General features: G+C 36.1%; 1 protein-coding gene across 3 annotated transcripts in view; it reads right to left on the minus strand.

Moving 5' to 3' along the window:
- CDIN1 (CDAN1 interacting nuclease 1) overlaps positions 1-19,350 on the minus strand; it is a 232,919-nt gene that overhangs the window by 166,558 nt on the left and 47,011 nt on the right. For 2 of the 3 annotated variants that reach the window (XM_068964968.1, XM_068964967.1), the window contains exons 2-4: positions 9,493-9,538; positions 8,538-8,602; positions 2,312-2,372 (exon numbers count right to left, since the gene is read on the minus strand). In XM_068964968.1, the coding sequence (XP_068821069.1) occupies positions 2,312-2,372; positions 8,538-8,602; positions 9,493-9,538 (172 nt within the window). The remainder of the gene's footprint in view (positions 1-2,311; positions 2,373-8,537; positions 8,603-9,492; positions 9,539-19,350) is intronic. The other variant, XM_068964969.1, reaches the window with a different exon arrangement.

The following is a 19,350-nucleotide window of genomic DNA, read 5'->3' on the forward strand; positions in this document are numbered from 1 at the left end:
AACAGTTTTTTCAAATATGTATGTACTTGGATGCCCTTAAATTCCCCAAGTAGAAAGAAATGCTTTCCACGAAGCTGCTTATTCCTAGTAACCCACATCAGAGCTGACACATGAAAAATGGTGAAATTACTGAAGGTAGTCCAGCCTGAATAAGGACTACCTTATTAGTTCAGGTACTTGCATCTCCCTAATTTTCATATTAATCATGTGTCCATCTTTCTCTGAAATAGGGCCATCATGCTTCATGTCAGAATTTAGCATGTAAGTAAAATTCATAGTGCTTCAAATCTCACTTGAAAATATTTGTGTGGAGAGAACAGAATGACTGATCTTATTATTACTAACAAAGTCAGATTTTCTCAAATATTCCTTTTTAGCCTTGAAATAGGAAAATCAGTATTAAGACATTTATAAAATCAATGATGACCACATAGAGTCCTTACCTTCCAAATCAACAGTATAATACAGTGCTCTTATTTAAGAGAGTTGCTGCACACTGTAATGGACCAATATTATATGTTTCTCATCAATTTTTACAGTTTCTACTGATTAAATATATATTGACTCATAAACTATTACCATCACATCAATTGTCACCAGATGCAAGCATATGTCATTTAGGTATTAACTATCGTATAAAAATGGCAGCGTGGTTGTTTAGAAGGCCTAATCCAGTACCAGTCATTCCCAAAATTTCCTAATGCATTAGCAATCTCTCAGAAAATGCTATCATTTCTGTACTAATCTGCAGCCAAAGGAGAGGAAACATCTTTAAACAGTGATTTATTTCTTTTGGTTAAACATCGCTATATATTCATGGTAAATAACAGATTTATTGATATGGAGAAAATGTGTCAGTGGGTTAAAATTTTCCATATTACTAGAAGATGGAAGTTAAGGTCAGCTAAATAAGCTAAGCTCAACAGAAATATCCATTAAAAATTTGAATGAATACAAATTGCTACTATATAAAACTTATGCCATCAATATCATCATCTATAAAAATGACTATCACTTTTGCATCACACTCCTTCTAGATGCTGTATCAGGAATGTTTTTTTTTTTTTTTTTTCATAAAGAACACTCTTCTTTTTTATAAAGGGCAATCGCTAAAGTCTGAATAAGTTATACCTCGGATATCTTAAGTTGCTAACAGAATTGACAAGTCTGGAGACATTTAAAAACCACCTTGCTCTAGAAATTAAAAAAAGAATAAAAAACATGCTTTGCTAAGAGGAGGAGAGACATCCATTCTATATGTTAACTATCCTATCAGATTGTGTAGACACTGCCTAGACTATTAAAACCTGCTAGAAACTGATAGGTAATTGTTCAGCGGCTGACTGTGGTGGTACACAGCAGACAGAAGCTGTGAGAGAAGCCCTCCTTACATGGAGCACGTGCTGCTGCTGCGACAGTTAATGCCCACAGTACCGAGACATCTTTAATGCAAACACACATTTTCTGCCTTGCTTCTATGTTTTCTATTATAATGCAACATGAAAACAGTGTACATTTCATTCCATCCCTATGAGGTTTGCATAAGCAGTTCCAAGTCAGACTAAATATTGTATTGCTCTTATTACGGTGGATAAATATTTTAAAGTTTAGGAATTAAATATTTTATTTTTCCAGTATGCTCTCTGCAACTATTATGAACTTTTTACAGCTTCTTCATTCATAGGAAGTCTTCAGGGTTTTCTTTTTTAAATGTAAGACTATTATTTGTTTCCCCACACAGAAGCAGATAAGAGTTAACAAATAAGTTAAATAAATCACTTCATCCTTAGTGTTAATAAGAACAGTATGCTTCTCCATATAAAGAAAGACTTCTAGAAGGCATGTATCTTTTAATATAATAAAAGTTGGCTAACAACAAAAATGAGTCAAGTAAATGTTACATCTTTAGGTATACAATTTCTCTCCTCATTTTTGTAACAGCATGGGTTGTCTTGCCATACATCTCTGTACTTGACACAGGTATTTCTCACACTAAATTAAGACAACACATCTAAAGAAGAGCATGTCCTGAGCTGTTTGGTTGAAATTTCCCACAAAATAAGAGATCAAGAAGCTGTTTACTCATTTATTTTAAAAGAAACAGACTAATTAAGTTAACTGATTTATTAATACATGAAGCTCTTGGTCCAATTATTAAAAGTACAAAGAGACCAGGGAACAATTTAAATGTCTACTGCACCTCAAAATCTTTTTTTTTTTTAAAGGTTAATTATAATTCTAAGCAGAGCCACTCTACACAGGCCCCTTAGGTTTTATGTAGGTTTAAATAAAATAACAACAATAACATTACCTCATTGGCTAGCTCCAGGAGCACTGGGGCAGCTCCATTTTCCCCCACTCCATTCAGATACCTAGATAAGACAAAGCCAAATGGTAAGGCAGTGACAAGAAAAGGCCAGCATAGACTTGTCAGCATCCCCTGTGTGTACATGTTTTTCCTGGGCAAATGCCACACTCAGCTCTAGTTCAAGGATGCTGTCACAGGAAAACACTGAAGGGAAAGAATAACAAAAACAACTTACCTCAAAACCACTGGCAACTAACTAAGCGAAGGTGGGGGCAGGAGGTCTGAGCATACCCATCTTCCTTGTTTTTTCCTCCTAACGTGTAAGGTGAACACAGAGGTGATTTTGAAAAGAACTAACCCTATTACCCTGGCATTATCTATACCATAACCACTTCATGGGAAGGAAATAAGTTTACTCGTGAAAAAAGTATCCATGCAAGCATATCATCTTTTGATTTACTTTTAGTTCACAGGGTTGGTTGGCACCTGATTAGGGAAAAAGAATGGAAGAGACTTTTCATCAGTGGGTCACCAACCCTTTAACAGGCAACACAAGCCATCATCTTATCTGCTCTAGATTTCTGTCATTACCTCCAGCTCTCCTCGTCCCCTAACGCTACAAAAACAAACAAACAAAAAAATCCCCAAATTCATCCCAGACGTGGATGCCAGAGTGATTTTTTTAGGACAAAAATTTGAACGTACCATTCTCCTTCTTAAAATATTTCAAAAGCCCCATACAAAATCTCAAAATTAAATTATAATCACTTAAAAATTCTTGTAAGGTTCGTTATAATCCAGTGCCTACCTACTCTCTTCAGCCAGCCTCATCACTAGTCACTGTTTGTCACTCTGACCTTTCACCTGGATAACTCATAATCCACCTTGCACATCACCTTTCTCATCCACCACAACCAGGACTATGTTAAGTGTCCCTCAATGTACAATCGAGGAGCACCCTGTTCATCTCTCCATCACTTAGCCCAGAACACTGTATCTGCTGAGTCACTCGTCCACCTCAGACACATCCCAATTGTAAGGCTGAAAGCTTCATGAAGGTAGAAAACTTTCATTTTATTCAGTTTATTATGCGTAGCACACTTCTTGGCTTATAATAGGTAATTATACTGTAATATATATTTTCTCTTTAATAAATGAGTAATTAAATAATTAAAAACATTTTAGACAAGAAAATAGAATTAAGTATGAACATTTTCTCTACAGTGTACTGTTTGATTGAAAAAATTAATGACATTTGTTCGATAGTAAAAATCAAAGTCAACAGATGAGGTCTTCTTTGTAACTGCCAGGAGAAAATACTAAATTAAATTATACTATTTTACGTGTATGTTTATAAAGATGTATAATTTCCAATAAACAAAGTGGAATAAAATCAAATTATTTAAGGTGGGTAAAAGTGTCAGGATCATTATAACTTCAAAGTAATTCTAATAAATCCATTTTTATCTGTTGGTTCTTCCTTTAAAAAAATTGTTTAGGAATCTAACTGGGAAATAAGTACTTTCATTTCAAGATCAAAGGAAAAACAAAACGAAAAATAAAAACAAACAAGGCAAGTGTGGTTGAGAGAAAGCTCCTTGGGAAATAGGTCAGCTGAGATCTTCACAATCAACTTACAGAATTTCCATTGCACTGATAGGCCTGCTCAAGAAACAACCAATCAGTTCCATCAAACTGGAGCAACTAACCAGATGCTTAACTAACCCATTAAGCATTTTGATTCTGGGTCAGGGTATTTAAGTCTATAATAGGATATCTTTACAACTCTCCACTTAACATTCACTTATCCCATAAACATTTTGAGAGCTGACTAGTTGTCAGACCTTATTCCAGGTTCTGAAGAAGCAGCAGGGAGCAAAACTTTAGCTCCTACCATCACAGAGATTATACTGCAATGGAAAGACAGAGAAACAAATGTATGGAATAATGACATATATTACAATATAAGTTGGGTTTCCCTGGTGGCTCAGATGGTAAAGAATCTGCCTGTGATGCAGGAGATGCAGATTCGATTCCTGGGTTGGGAAGATTACCCAGGAGAAGGGAATGGCAACCCACTCCAGTATTCTTGCCTGGAGAATTCCATGGACAGAAGAACCTGGCGGGCTACAGTCCATGGGGTTGCCAAGAGTTGGACATGACTGAGTGACTAACACTTTCACAATATAAATTAGATGGGCTGCTCAGGAAGTCCCTCTCTAAGGAAGTGACACTGAAGTAGAAACAGACAAAAAGGAAAGCAGCAAGCCATCAGAGGAAGGATACTCCCAACAACAGAACAGTAGGTGCAAATGTCAGGAATGGGCCTGGGCTATCTGAGGACCAGGAAAGGCTCTAGTGCCACCAGAGCAGAACCTCTTCTCAGAGGTTGACCTGGAAAGAATGAAAGAGGATAGCTAGATCCCAGATCACTGCCTGTGCCAGAAAACTGTCATCTTGAATCCAAATTATATGGCTTTATATAAACAATGCATCAATCACTATCCTGGTAATAACCAATAGGATACTTCCATTAAGTTTAAAGAAACAGGAGCTGGTCAAACAACAATAGATGACACAGACTAAATGTCATCCTTCAGTTTGCCACAGGAAGACTAACAAATGTATAACTTGTAGGTGAAACCATCCTTTAAAGACCTTCACAGAAGGTCCATTTTATGGCATTTTTTTAGTGTGAAAGAGCAGTTAGCATCTAAGATTAAAACAATATGTACTGATTTTAAACATAAGGCAAAGTTATCTAATCTTTAATATTTTTATAACAACTATTATGGGAAAACTTCAAAAACTACCAAAAGTCTTCACTAAGCTTACATCTGAACACCACTTTTGTTGATTCTATATCGAAAAATCTCTGGAACCCATCTCCATGTCTGCAACTATTTTCCCAGGGAACAAAATAGCTGAGGACAGGTACTTGTTGTTCTTATACCTGGTTCCTAGCACAGTAGACGGGACACACTGAGTGCAAAGAAAATGGAGCTAATTAAACAAAAAAGTGGTTCAAATTTTCAGAAACTATTTGTATCATTTGATGTCAATATCATATTTGAACTAACCTTTTTTTCCCATGTGAACACCTGAATAAAATCTAATTGGTCTGATTCTTCGAAGCTAATAAAGGTAGCCCCTTGGACAGCATGTGTTGAGAGAAGGGAGGAGATGAGAGACAATGTTTCTAAACTTTGCTACTGATGAGGAAACATGCAAATCTGACCAAGTTGTGAGTGTGTGTGTGTACATGTGTACCCACATGTGCATATAAGCCCGTGTGCACCGATCTAGAGAAATCTAAATAAATTTTACCAAGTATATTTCCTGTTTAGAACTAAAATACCATCATTACAGTGGGAAAGAATAGAGAGCTGTTTTCAATATGAACACTCAAGCTCTGTCTATACACGCACAACATGAAGAACTGAGGATATTTCCTCAATAATTCAAAGGGAAAATATTTTCAACTGGTGTCTGGGTAATTTCAAATTTCAGTTGACCACAATGGAATCACACTGTGGACTATATGGTCTTAAATACAGACTTCAAATTCTGAATTGAGATCATCTCAATACTAGCAAGAATACAGAGACACAGGAATTCTCTGATACTGCTAGTAGAAATAAAACCATTACAATCTTTCTAGGCTGTAATTACATTATTTCTAGTTTGTATTATATTACAATAAAATCTTACGTGTTCATTATTTGCACCAGTAATTCCATCTACAGAAATATTGAGAAACTAATCCAAAATGCAAAGACTTAAGCACGGTAATATTTATCAAAGCATTATTTATATCAGAAAAGTGGAAACATATGTGTGACAGAAGAATATTTCAATGAACTTTGATACCTTCATATGATGATGTATCAAAATGTTTACAAAAAGCTTTCTTCAAAACAATACCATGTTATACACATTTTTCCAAGTATAAAGTTCAGAATTCACAGCTGCATATATATAGTATGACCTCATCTATGTAAAAATGGATTGACAGAAGCCCGAGAAGAAAAATACCAGTGGTTATCTATGAACACCACAATTTCAGGCAATTCATTCATTTCTTTTTTATACCATTACACATGTGCTTAATATTCACAATAGGCAAGTATTACTTTTATAAAAAAAAAATAAGTTGTTAAGATTGTCAAACTGCTTAAGCATGTTTTGATATAATTTTGCCTTTATGCTAATCAACTAGAAAACAAAAATCTTTTGGGGCCAATTTACCACACAGAATACAGAAACATTCAACCTGCACATTTAGAAGAAGAGGCCTATGAGATAAAATCATCTGAAAAGTAACAACAAAGCCTGTCTCCAAGCGCAAGGTATGGGGCAAAAAGTAAGGAAGTACGGTAATAAAGTAAGAAACGAGTCAGACTGCTTTCCTATTAGTCTGTCCATTACAGCCTAACTTCAAGTTTTTGTTTCAAACATTGTGACTCCACAAAATTGAGACTCTTATATCTAACTAAATTTAAAGAAACACAAATATGTTTCTGCATTTTCATTATTACCCATTCAACTGTTCCTTGAGTAACCATACTTAAAGGAAAGATTTTTGTTTCTGGCCTAAACTATCCAGATAACCCAATAAAGTATGTTCATACTTTAGAAATCAAATATACTCTTTAATGAACCTAACTATTTTTAAAGTAGTATTTAGAGATCCTAGGAATCATCTAATTAAAACAGACTTTATACAATGAAAAAAAAAAAAAGATTATTAGAGGGCAGCCCCATGGCCTGTTAGCAGATCTCCAAATTTCTAGAAAATGCTCTGTTCTCCTTTGTTGATGTTAACAGGGCCTTAAAGTCTGGCTATAGAACCATACTTTTATATGAAAGCCTAAGACTATAAGTTTTATATGAGAACATACTTTTTGACACATGAACCACTTTTCACTCTTTCTGTGGAGGGTCTGTTTGCCAAAGCAGTTGCTCGTTTCATGGCATTTTATGGGCCGTTCTCAATTCTATATGTATGATTTAGGTGATGACTTTAATTTAGATGTTAATTTCACTGAGGAGATTATGACTTTTGAATAAGTCAATTATTCAAACTTTATAAACACTTCTTGGAGAGTAATTCTCCGAGACATAAAAGTGTCTGTGTGTGTGCTGGGGGGTGGGGGGTGGGGAGTGGCCTGCAGATATGGTGTGTATGCATGTATATTTCTTTAACAGACATTTCCACTCAAAACAGAACATATCTTTACCACATTTGGCATAGTGAATACTTTTTTCAAAACCTAACCTGAATAACTTTTCAATAAATATTTCTCAATTCTTTAAAAATATGACTTTACAGAAACACAATTCTAATATTTTATCTGTATATTGACTTAATTCATAGAATTTTCCTGCATAAAAATCATTCATCTAAAGTCAGTGGTATCATTCTCACCATAGAAAGATTGCTCTGTCAATCTTAAGTATAATAATTTTAGACTATATTTCAAACAGTTTTCCTTTCCAATATGTCCCTAAAATACTTCAGAAAGCAACCAACAATTTCTAGTTTAAACCATTATTATTTACCATCATAAGTTATTCACTCATATTACAAAGATAAATTTTTTAATTTTTTTAAAAGGAGCTATTTTAAAGACTTTTTGTTTCAGAACAAGAAAGGTTGGGAACTATAATTAGGCTTAAATTAAAAGATTTCCTTTTAAAATATAAACCCCTCTTAAAATCTGACAGTTGTACATTATTATATATCTCCATTTCTCCTCACTTGATATATATCTTTTTTTTGCATGTCTAAATGGCTAACCAATACCTACCATGCAAAATACAATTGTACCAAAATTCAATCTTACTTTCTAATATATTTTTCAACTTGCTGATTTACATGAGACATAAAAATTGGCTTGAGAACGTTCACATATACACATAGATGTACGTATGCATGAACATATGCATCTATCAAAGATATGCACTTACAGTTAATTTCAAGCATCCAATGGGGATACATAGTAAAGATTTCACACACATGTAAATTAAGATAGTCTCACTATATTCTTTAAATCTATACAACATAGTATTTGAGAAATTTTAAAAATATACTTTAAGTCTTAAATAACAGACTTAAAATGTCTTGGAATGTTACATAGAATATCAATTTATTAATCTAATTTATTCATAATTATTATTACAGTTAATAGGTATTATGATACCCTCTAGTGGGGCAGGCAGGTCATACCTCTGGTAATAACTTTCAATCGCTTCTGAAGTATGATGTTTGGCATGTGTTCTCTTAATATGTTTCTGAAACAAAATAAAAAAGATCTTTATGTTGTGTCACAGATCAGGTTCAAGAACAAAAATGACATATTTCTTGATCCCCACATCTAACAAAAAGGGCAAACCGAATAATAGTTTGGGGATTTGGGTGGCAGCGGATATTTTTTCCCTTCTCTTCTATGAACCTATGCATTTTAATCTCTATTGCATGGCTGGGATGTCTCCAGTCTGTACCGCAAGGTACAGTATATATGTAAAAGCCAACAGGGTCATAGTAATTGAATCTAAATAAGTTTGCTTAGGGTTGTAGAGGGCAGAGAAAAACTTGTTCCCTCTTTCAACCTTTGTATTAATTTTCCCTCAATTCAATTCCATCTAAGTCCTCTGCAGTCTAGTTTTACAATCCAATTGCCATTTTTAACCAGGAAGAACATTGCTTAAAAACAACTTATTTGAAAACTACAAAAAGTAATTCCATAGAGACTTGCCACTTGACTGACACCTGTCATCTCATGATAAATGACTCCATTTTCTGCCTCTCTTGCCTTCTGCCACTCCAGCAATGGTCATTTATCATCATCTCTGTCAGCAATGGAAAGCAGCACTGACAGTGCAAGTCAGCAAACATTTAGCACATGGAACCACGCAACACGGGGAAATTATTATTGTCAGAATAATAATGGTTTAGCATAATTTATTACAGGTCCACCAAATAAGCAAAGGCTAGATGTTATTAGACAGATGGATGGGTAGGCTTGGCAGGCCTCCACTGAGACGCAGGCGGTGCTTGATGTGGAAAGGAGAACATCCTCCAACCCAATCAGAGAGCTGGCAGTTCAATTACAAAGAAATAAAGGGACATTCATCATTCAATTAGGCACCTGTCAACCCTCACAAAGGAGAAAACTTCTAACCTGGTACTCCTGGGAGAAGATGCTCAGCAGAGTGGCCTGCGATTGACTGGAACAAATAAAAGAAGGACAAAGTTAATTACTGGAGTGCACGGCAAAGAAACAAAAGAGAAAGGAGCTTCAAAGGTAGGCCTGCTGCCCTGTAATCTAACAGAACATGAAAACAAGTGTGGAAAAGTTGTTCCAGATGAACACCTCAAACAAAGGCTTCCTGCTGCTAGGTCAAGGAGAGGGAGAAAGGGAAAGGGGGAAATACAGACCATCTCAAAACAAACCATCATATGATTTGGATTTTCTTAAACTTCAGAATGACTGTAAATCATGTCTGTAGCGTGCAGGTATGTTGAAAAGGGACCCAAGGTGGCAAGGTTTACTCCCACTGATAAATGATGAGTTAAATCCCATAAACAGTAGAAAACATGCAATGTATTCACTGGCAACATTCTGAAATTTATTTTGTTAGCAGGCAGGTGTCCTCTTCTGTAGCTCTCTCAGATTCAACGGGGGAGAAAACGTTGCGCTTCGCTAGAAGTAGTGCAGAGACCACTGGAACATTCCCACCGACACGGGCCTGCTTTGAATAGAGCAGGAAGCGGGGTCCTTGAGGACATCGCTCCCTAAGACTGCCATAAGCCTTATTCATCTAAGACTCCACACAATCTCAAACACCTGGCAGTGAAGCAACCTGGAAAACATTCTCCCCCAGTGGGGATTTTCCTCTCACAATTGTTAACATTTAGAAATGGAACAGATTTTTTTTTTTCCCTTGTCTAAAAAGCAATAGCCCACTGCTATTCTTTCTGATTGCCTTCTGTAGATAGAGTTGCCTTATCATATGTTGAAAATGATTAGTTATTTCTGATATATTTTTCTACTAGAAGGTATCCAAACAAATTACAGTGCTAATAATTCAACTTTCATAGTATACCAAAGCATGGTGAATAATGAAAGTTTTTCTATTCATGAATGAAACTGCTTAAGCTCATCACAAGGTAGTTTAGAGAGTATGAAATAAACACAATGACACCATATTTCTTTACTCACTGTCAGTATTGTCATCTCTTGCATATCATTACAGATTGAGTTTCTAACCCCTTTCCACCCTTATTGGCTTACAAAATATGTTGTGTTTTTTTAAAAAAAGATGCCATAAATGTTTATCAAGGAAAATCATTAATTACTAAAGGACTGTTTTGATAACTCCAAAAATACTGAGAAATTATAGCCCAGTTTTTTTCAATGTCTCTTTAAAAATGGAAGCCACCTTTGAAAGAGCCAGTTTTCTGTATAAAATCTTCCTCGTGTGCTTGGCTTGCCTGAACATCACATGCAAATCACAGACCCTAGTAGGGTTGTTGAAAACTATCCCATGAAAAAAAAAAAAGGCAAAATTAAGCACTATGTTAGGTATTTGTGTACAATAAATAGACTGCTCATTGCACAGCAAAATATATTTACCTTAACCAATTAATGGAGGGCAAAATGTCAGTGTCTCTGTGTCAAACAATATGATGGAAATAAATGTGCATGTAACAGGCAAGTCAGGGACCAATGACTAACAAGGAAGAAACTAAACTGAATAAAACAAAAATGTAATTATAGATGCTCAGAAAGGAAAGACTAACAGACAGCTGGAGGAATAAGCCCAGGAATAAACAATTCAAAGTGAGAAGTTCATCAAGAGTTGAAAGCACCACCAAAACTGAGGGCAAGATAATGTCTTCAACCAGGAAACCATCTTCAAACAGCTTGTAATTCAATTCATCTAAAGTCTTGGACATAGCCTATGAAGCAACGCATTTTCTCAGTGGCCAAGAGGGTTAGTTACAGTATAAATTCAACATTCCCTCTGTTCATTTCACAAAGAATATGGTTTCTAGCTAAGAAGAAAGAGAGGAGATGGTTCTGCGAACTGAAAGGCTTATCTTGAATATCACAGTCAGTTCCATCAGCAGTTTTCATTGAGCATCCACAGTGTCCTGAGGTCACGTGTATGGGAAAACATGCCTCCAAAATAAAACATTTAAAGCAAACAGGAACTGATTTAGAGGAAACTTTTCACATATACATGCAAAACAAGTAAAAATTAAAATATTATCAAGCACTCACATATTTTTTAGGAATTAAGTAAAGTAAACCATACCCTCGGAGAAGGCAATGGCACCCTACTTCAGTACTCTTGCGTGGAAAATTCCATGGATGGAGGAGCCTGGTAGGCTGCAGTCCATGGGGTTGCTAAGGGTCGGACACGACTGAGTGACTTCGCTTTCACTTTTCACTTTCACACACTGGAGAAGGAAATGGCAACCCACTCCAGTGTTCTTGCCTGGAGAATCCCAGGGACGGGGGAACCTGGTGGGCTGCCGTCTACGGGGTCGCACAGAGTCGGACACGACTGAAGTGACTTGGCAGCAAATCATACCCTGACTCTTCATATATTTCAAGACTGTACTGGCTTTGGAACATATACATGCCACTTAGGATATAAGTGTTTTCAATTTACATATTAAAAAATACAATCACTTAATTTGCATACATGCCCAAAATGGATTATGAAGTCTCTTCAAAGATAATTTTGTCTGTTTTTTCCCCATACTATGCTCCCAGATTAAGCTCCTCACCCTGCAGGTGTCTGAAAAAAGAAGAGCGCTGAGTGGACTCCTACACAGGCTCTCTGTAAAACCTTGTCTGAGGTGTGTGACAAACGGCTTATGGAGCAGCGTAAGTCATATTGCAGCAGTGGGGAAACAGGAGGACAAAGTCAACACACTGAGGACGATGCAACAGAAGAGGGAAAGACCTTGCGTCCTTGAGGACGCTGCTGAGCTGCTCAAGACCACAGAGTGAAGTGACTGCCTTCCACACTTCTTTTGAATAATAACACGTCTTGTTTTGAAGGAAGGAAGGAAGGAAGGAGGGGAGGGAGGGAGGCAGAAGGGAGGTGGAAGGAAAGGAGGAGGAAAGAAGGAAGGGAGGAAAGAGAGGGGAGGGGAGGGAGGGAGGGAAGGTTTTCATTTCCCATGTGCCCAGGAAGCAGGAGACATGATGGAAGAAGGGCATGGCGACAGGATGCTCCATCATGACGGCACCTGCACAGATGCAATACTCAGGAAGGGCTGTCCACTTTTACACTCTGCAATTCTCTTCCTAACTGGCAGCTACTGTACTGGGCTTCCTTAAAATTGTTCCTCCGTCACTGTGTCACTAAACTGAGGTGCCTAGAGACCATAAATTGCTGTGTGTGAGTGACTTTTCCTCACAGAATTTAAACACTGACGGGATACTCTTTACCCTCATTTTATACTGCATTTAAGACTTCAAATGCCAGGTACTTAACAGGCAATCAACCAGGGCCCCATATTGTATTTAACTCCAGACCCATCCAGCTAAGATGCTCAGTAACCTGAAGGACATAAAAGAAAATGACATCAGGGGGTTGAATGAAAGTGTTGAGAATCCCAGGGAGACTTAAAGCAAGCAGAACCTTAAGGAACACGATACTACACATTATAAATTCTTCCTTTTCTCAAGTGCCTAACCTTCAAAAAAGACCATAAAGAAAGAAATGTTTTTATTTAACTTTCAAGCTCCTTTTGCTCTAGAACCTAGGATACGTCAGTGTCTCTAATAGGCTTGAAATCCTCTAAACAAGATCAATGTTATTTCTGGAACTCAGGAAGCAGTAAGTCAAACTAAGGATGATAAAGTAAGATATTCCAACAAAGCCTTAGGTTTGCAGGCCTCACAAGGTACAATACAACCTTTCTAAACCGGTGAAAGAATACAACTAAACCACTGGCTCTGTGTGGTCAATGACTTAGTACTAGTCAAGGACGCTTTTCCATAAAAGCAATGCCCTACCCTCTGTCACGGGCTTCCCTGGTGGCTCAGTGGTAAAGAATCCTCCTGCCAGTGCAGGAGACGCAGGTTTGATCCCTGAGTTGGAAAGATACCCTAGAGAAGGAAATGGCAACCCACTCCAGTAGTCTTGCCTGAGAAATCCCATAGACAGAGGAGCTTGGTGGGCTATAGTCCATGGGGTCTCAAAAAAAGAGTCGGACATGACTTAGTGACTAAACAACAACATACTTACGTTTTATGTTAGCTACCTCAGTTGTGTTCAACTCTTTGTGAACCCATGGACTGTGGCCCACCAGGCTCCTCTGTCCATGGAATTCTTTAGGCAAGAATACTGGAGTGGGTTGCCATTCCCTTCTCCAGGGGATCTTCCTGACCCAAGAATTGAACCTGGGTCTCCTGCACTGCAGGCAGATCTTTACCATCTGAGCCACTAGGGAAGCCCACTTATATTTTATATATATGAAAAAAGTGGTTACTGTTCCAGGCACTTAACTAGTTTTGCTAGTAGGTTAATGTAAAGCCATGTGCAAAACACGTCCATCTATAGCAAGAGCTAAGAGTTATACCAACAGCTAGTTTGTGCTACACACTACACTCTGCCTTTTATTATACCCTCAAAGCAAGCCTCTAAAGTAGGTACCATTATTGTTCTTATTTTAAAGATGGGAAATGGAGGAAGAGAAGTTAATGGAAGTAAACAATTAAAGACCTAGGTAAGTGGGAGAACTGGAAATCAAAATCCAGTTCCGATTCCAGAACTCAAGCCCTTAATCCCCATGCTAATCTGCCATTCTAGTGTGTGCTAACACCCATTGCTTAAGGTTAAGCATTTATGTTACATTACCCTCCAAGCAACCCTTAAAGGTGGGCATTGTTGCTTTGGGACAGAAAATTGAAGCCACAGGAGATAAAGAGTTCTGATCAAATCTCACAGCTTTAGACAATATTCCTTAAAAAAAAAAAAAAACTTAAATTGCAGCCTTACTTTAATTAACTACATAAAAAAAAAGTTCCTATAGGAAAGAATCAATGATTAAAAAATTATTGGGTAATTTTCATTATTCTTCCTGAGGCTAAGGTGTATTTTGTTATTAATAACAATCACACCATTGCCTGAAGTGTCTCTATGTGACTGCAAATATGTCTTTTGCCCAAATGCTATCTACTACATACAAAACAGCTTTAAATCCTTCCCTGAACAACACACGTTCAAACCCAATCAATCTTCTCTACAGAGGACAACACCCTCCAGACATGTTAACTTCATTATATAATATTTAATGAAGTTTTCTAGTCATAAATAGAACATATTCTGTGTAAAATCTATAGACATCTATCTGTATTTCTGTGTTTTTTATTCTATGTCTGGTGTGTATGTGTGTGTCTATATACAAAAATAAAATTTCAAAAATTGTGTTTTAAACATACTTTTGTAACATACCTTCATTACATAAAATATTAACATTTATCTATTCCATAACACATTAATCTTTTAAAAATCATTTTTATTGGGAATAAGACAAACCACATAACCACTTTGATTACCAAATAGAATACTCCTGGGATCCAAAAAGGCATTCTGTCTGATCGCCACCCTTTCTCTCTCCAGATGAATCTGATCTTTAACACAGTGTGTATTCTTTTGCATATGTCTTCTTTTACTCAATATGTCTACGTGAGTGACTCTTGCTAATTTTAAGTATAGTTAATTCATTTTCATTGCGGTATGGTATATTCTATTGTATAAGTATACTCCACATTTATCTATTCAATTGATGAACCTCTGAACTGTTTCTAGTCTTTTGCAATGAGAATGATGCTGCTCTGAACATTTCTGCATGTTTTCTGGGGCATGTGTGTACACATTTCTGATGGGTACAAATGTGGAGTAGAATTCTGGACCATCTGATATGCAAATCTCTAGCTTTAGTAGATACTGTCAAACAATTTTCAAAGTATTTGTAACAATTTTCAGCCCCTGCCAACACTAAATGAGAGTTCCCAATGCTAAACAGCCTTGTCACACCTTCAAGTTAATGGCTTGTATTTCTATTTTCTTTCTAGTGTTTTCTGGAGGGCGGATATTTTTAATTTTGATGAAGTCCAATGTAGCAATTCTTTATTATTGTTACCTTTTATGCGTGTTGTGTGTCTTTTCTAAGACATCTTTGCCTATTCACATTCATGAAGATAATTTTGCATGTTTTCTTTTAGAAGCTTAAGAGTACTAGGTTGATGATCTACCTTGAGTTAATTTAATGAACTGAGATAGGAGTCACATTTTGCTTTTATTATTTTTGTACACATATCCAGTTGGTCACACCACCATTTACCCATGAACTATCATGTTGCCTACGAGGAAACCAAATATCTAAGGGTCTATTTTGGGACTCTCTAATCTGTTCCACTGATTTATATGTTTATCTTTGCACAGATACCACACTGATCTGATTTACTATTGGCAAAGTCTGTACATTTAAAGTATGTTCTAACATATTTAGGTTTAAGTTTATATCTTACTGAAAGCTAGTTTTCTTAGTCACCATACACTTCTTTTATGCTGAAGCTGAAACTCCAATACTTTAGCCACCTCATGCGAATTGGAAAAGACCCTGACGCTGGGAGGGATTGGGGGCAGGAGGAGAAGGGGACGACAGGGGATGAGATGGCTGGATGGCATCACCGACTCGATGGACACAAGTCCGGGAGTTGGTGATAGACAGGGAGGCCTGGCAGGCTGCGATTCATGGGGTCGCAAAGAGTCAGACACGACTGAGCGACTGGACTGAACTGAAAGTGATTTAGTATTTATTTTTCATTATTTTCCCTGTCAACTTGGAAGTTATATACTCTTATACTATTAATAATTATCCTGCATAAACACATGTCCAAGTTAAACTTGGTGATTAACTGCTGCTTGGAAAATACAAAAACTTTACAACACTATCTATACTTCTTCCATTCTGATATATGGGATATAACTGACATTGTTTTAATTCTACATACATCTTAAAATTCACAAGACACTGCTGTTGATTTCTAAAGATTCTGTTCATTCTGATATACTCACATATGTAGCATTTCATTGCCCTTCCTTCCTTTTCCATCTGCAATAACCTTCTTCTAATAATTCAATCAACACAGATGTGTTGTGATGTCAAATTCTGGTCTTTCAATGAAAATGTACCCTATGTCTCTATCTAGTTTTAATATTTTTTTAAAAAAACTTCACTTATTAGGAGTTTTAACTCTGCCATTTAGTAAACTCCTGCTTACAGTTTGTTGCACTTAAGTACATGACAATAATTTTTTCAAACTTGCTTTAACACTTTTTCTCTCCTGCCCAAGACTCCAAATGAGTCTGTGTTAGCCTTCCCTACTGTAAGCTCCATCTCTTATTTTCTCTTCATATTTTATATCTTTTCATTATTCTGTATTACTTTATGGGTATTTTCCTCTCATCTATCCTCCAGTTCACTATTTCTCTCTTCAGTAATGTCTACCTTGCTATTAAATACATCCATTGAATTAAATCCATCCAATTTCAATTACTGTGTTTGCAGATACTCTATTTGATTCTTTTTCAAATAAGTTCCCTACAGACTTTCAATCTTCTTTTTTAACATCTTGAATAAGCTACAATTATAAAAATTCTGTTTAGGTAGTTCCAATCACCAGAGCCCTGTTAAGTCTATTTCTATAGTTTTCACTGGCCTCCATTTACGTCGTCACGTCTCCTTACGTGACTTCTCCCATGATGTGCCACACTATGTGAAAAACTGCTTTATGAAAAATATGAATATGCAAATGGTTAACTTTCTCCAGTGGGGATTCTGATTTGATTCTGGGAGCGCTAGGAGTCTAGGATCACCTTCGTCCAATTACATGTATTAAATTTTTAGGCCAATGAGGTAAATTTGAAGGTAAAATACAGTAATGTAGAGGCCTTTTACTTCCAGTGCACATTAACTCCTAGGATACAGTCTTTTAGGGGGGGCCCCCCAACACCTAAGAAAGAGAATGAGATGGTTGGATGGCACCACTGATTCAGTAGACATGAGTTTGAGCAAATTCTGTGAGACAGTGAAGGACAGGGAAGCCTGGCATGCTGCAGTCCATTTGGTCACGAAGAGTCAGACACAACTGAGCGACTGAACAACAACTCAACGACTGGGGCATTTGCAAGAGTTCCCACTTCTGGTAGACCCTATAGCCAAGGATCTCTAAACCTTGTCTTCCAGCTCTACAAAGCTGTCAGGACTTGGCTAGACAATATCTGCTGAAAAGGTAATTAAGTTAGAATTCAACAATTAAACCGTTAGTCCCCCAATCCCTTACTTTAACAAATTAATGCATTACTAACTAACCAATAAATTAAATAAGAAATCACAATGGAAATAACAACAATACAACTTAAAATTGAGCAATGACAGTAGTGCATGTCAACAGTTGTGGTAAATATATTGCATTAATTAAATATAAGGGGAAAAAAGTAAACTTATTTTATTCTAGGAAGTTCTAGCAAACTGAAGATCTCAGAAAACAATAGAGGAAAAGAAATAAGAGAATCAGTTCAGAAAGGAAAGAACCAAATCAAAGCCTCCCTATTTGAAGATGAGAAGGTTTAGAAACAACAAAAGAATCTATAAACAAAGATTTTAAACACTAGTAAGACATCTCAGAAAAGTAACTGGATATAAGATTAATACAAAAAGGAAATAAAATTCTTATAAAATAGTAAAATTAAATTAGCAAATGGAATAGAAAAGTGGACCTCATTCACAATAATAAAAAAAACCATAAAGTACTGACATATATATTTAACAAAAATGTGTAAAATCTTTGAAAAAAATCATAAAACCTCACTGAAGAGTGCAAAAGAGTTCCTGATGAAGAGATAAGATATTTTCACAAAGAAAATTCCAAGAGTAAAAAGACAGTATTAATTAAAGTGTTAATTCTCTATACATCAATCTATGATTTTAATTAAAATCCAACCAAATTCACTAGTTTTCTGGTGGAATGTGATAAATTTATCTTAAAACTCAGGAAGAAGAATCATGTCAGAAATAGTCAATAAATTCTGAAAAGCAAAGATAGTGCTTTCTTACCCTATCAGGTATCAACATGGATTATATTTCAAAAACATTTACCAAAAAAAAAGCATGCTATAGAATTATACACATAATTGTTACTATTTATATAAAATACAAGAACAGCAAAATATAATTACCTTTTTGCTCATGGACGTTTATGGATATAGCAAAAGAAATACATGAGGCTAAAACACTAAACTCAAGAAAATGGTTACCTCAGGTGAAGGAGAAGAGGAAAGAAACAAAGTGTCATACTATTTCTTTAAAAAATAAAAATCTTAAAGGCTATAAATTGTTGATACCATCAGAATATTTCATTTCTATAAAAGTAAAAAGCATCTGAAAAAAATATAAACAGAGGTAGATTCAGAGTTTATTATACTATTCTCTACTCTATGTATGCTATATTTCATAATAAAATTAAATAAGTAGGAGAAGAATAATGAAAAGAATTGAAAAGGAGCCAGATAAATTGATCTAAGTTTTTTTTCTGCTCTAAGTCCTGCCCTATTCTAAGCATTCTTATTTAATTAGAGGCTTAAGTATCTATACTTTTTTCCTTTCTAATTTAATCTGGGTTTTAACTTTTTAGAATGAGCCATAACATAAACAAGATAAAGAATAAGAAGACTGGATGAAAGACACTTAATTTTTTTTTCAAGACCAGATATTGGGTCATCTTTCTCTAAAGCAATCCCGATGACTTCAATGCAATATAACAGATACAGTACAGTACAGTGTTAGTAGCTCAGCTGTGTCCGACTCTTTGTGATCCCATGGACTGCAGCCCGCCAGGTTCCTCTGTCCATGGAATTCTCTAGGAAAGAATAACAGAGTGGGTTGCCATGCCCTCCTCCAGATGATCTTCTTGACCCAGGGTTTGAACCTGGGTCTCCCACACTAC

Source organism: Capricornis sumatraensis, chromosome 2, assembly GCF_032405125.1.
Source record: "Capricornis sumatraensis isolate serow.1 chromosome 2, serow.2, whole genome shotgun sequence".
NCBI classification, from domain to species: domain Eukaryota; kingdom Metazoa; phylum Chordata; class Mammalia; order Artiodactyla; family Bovidae; genus Capricornis; species Capricornis sumatraensis.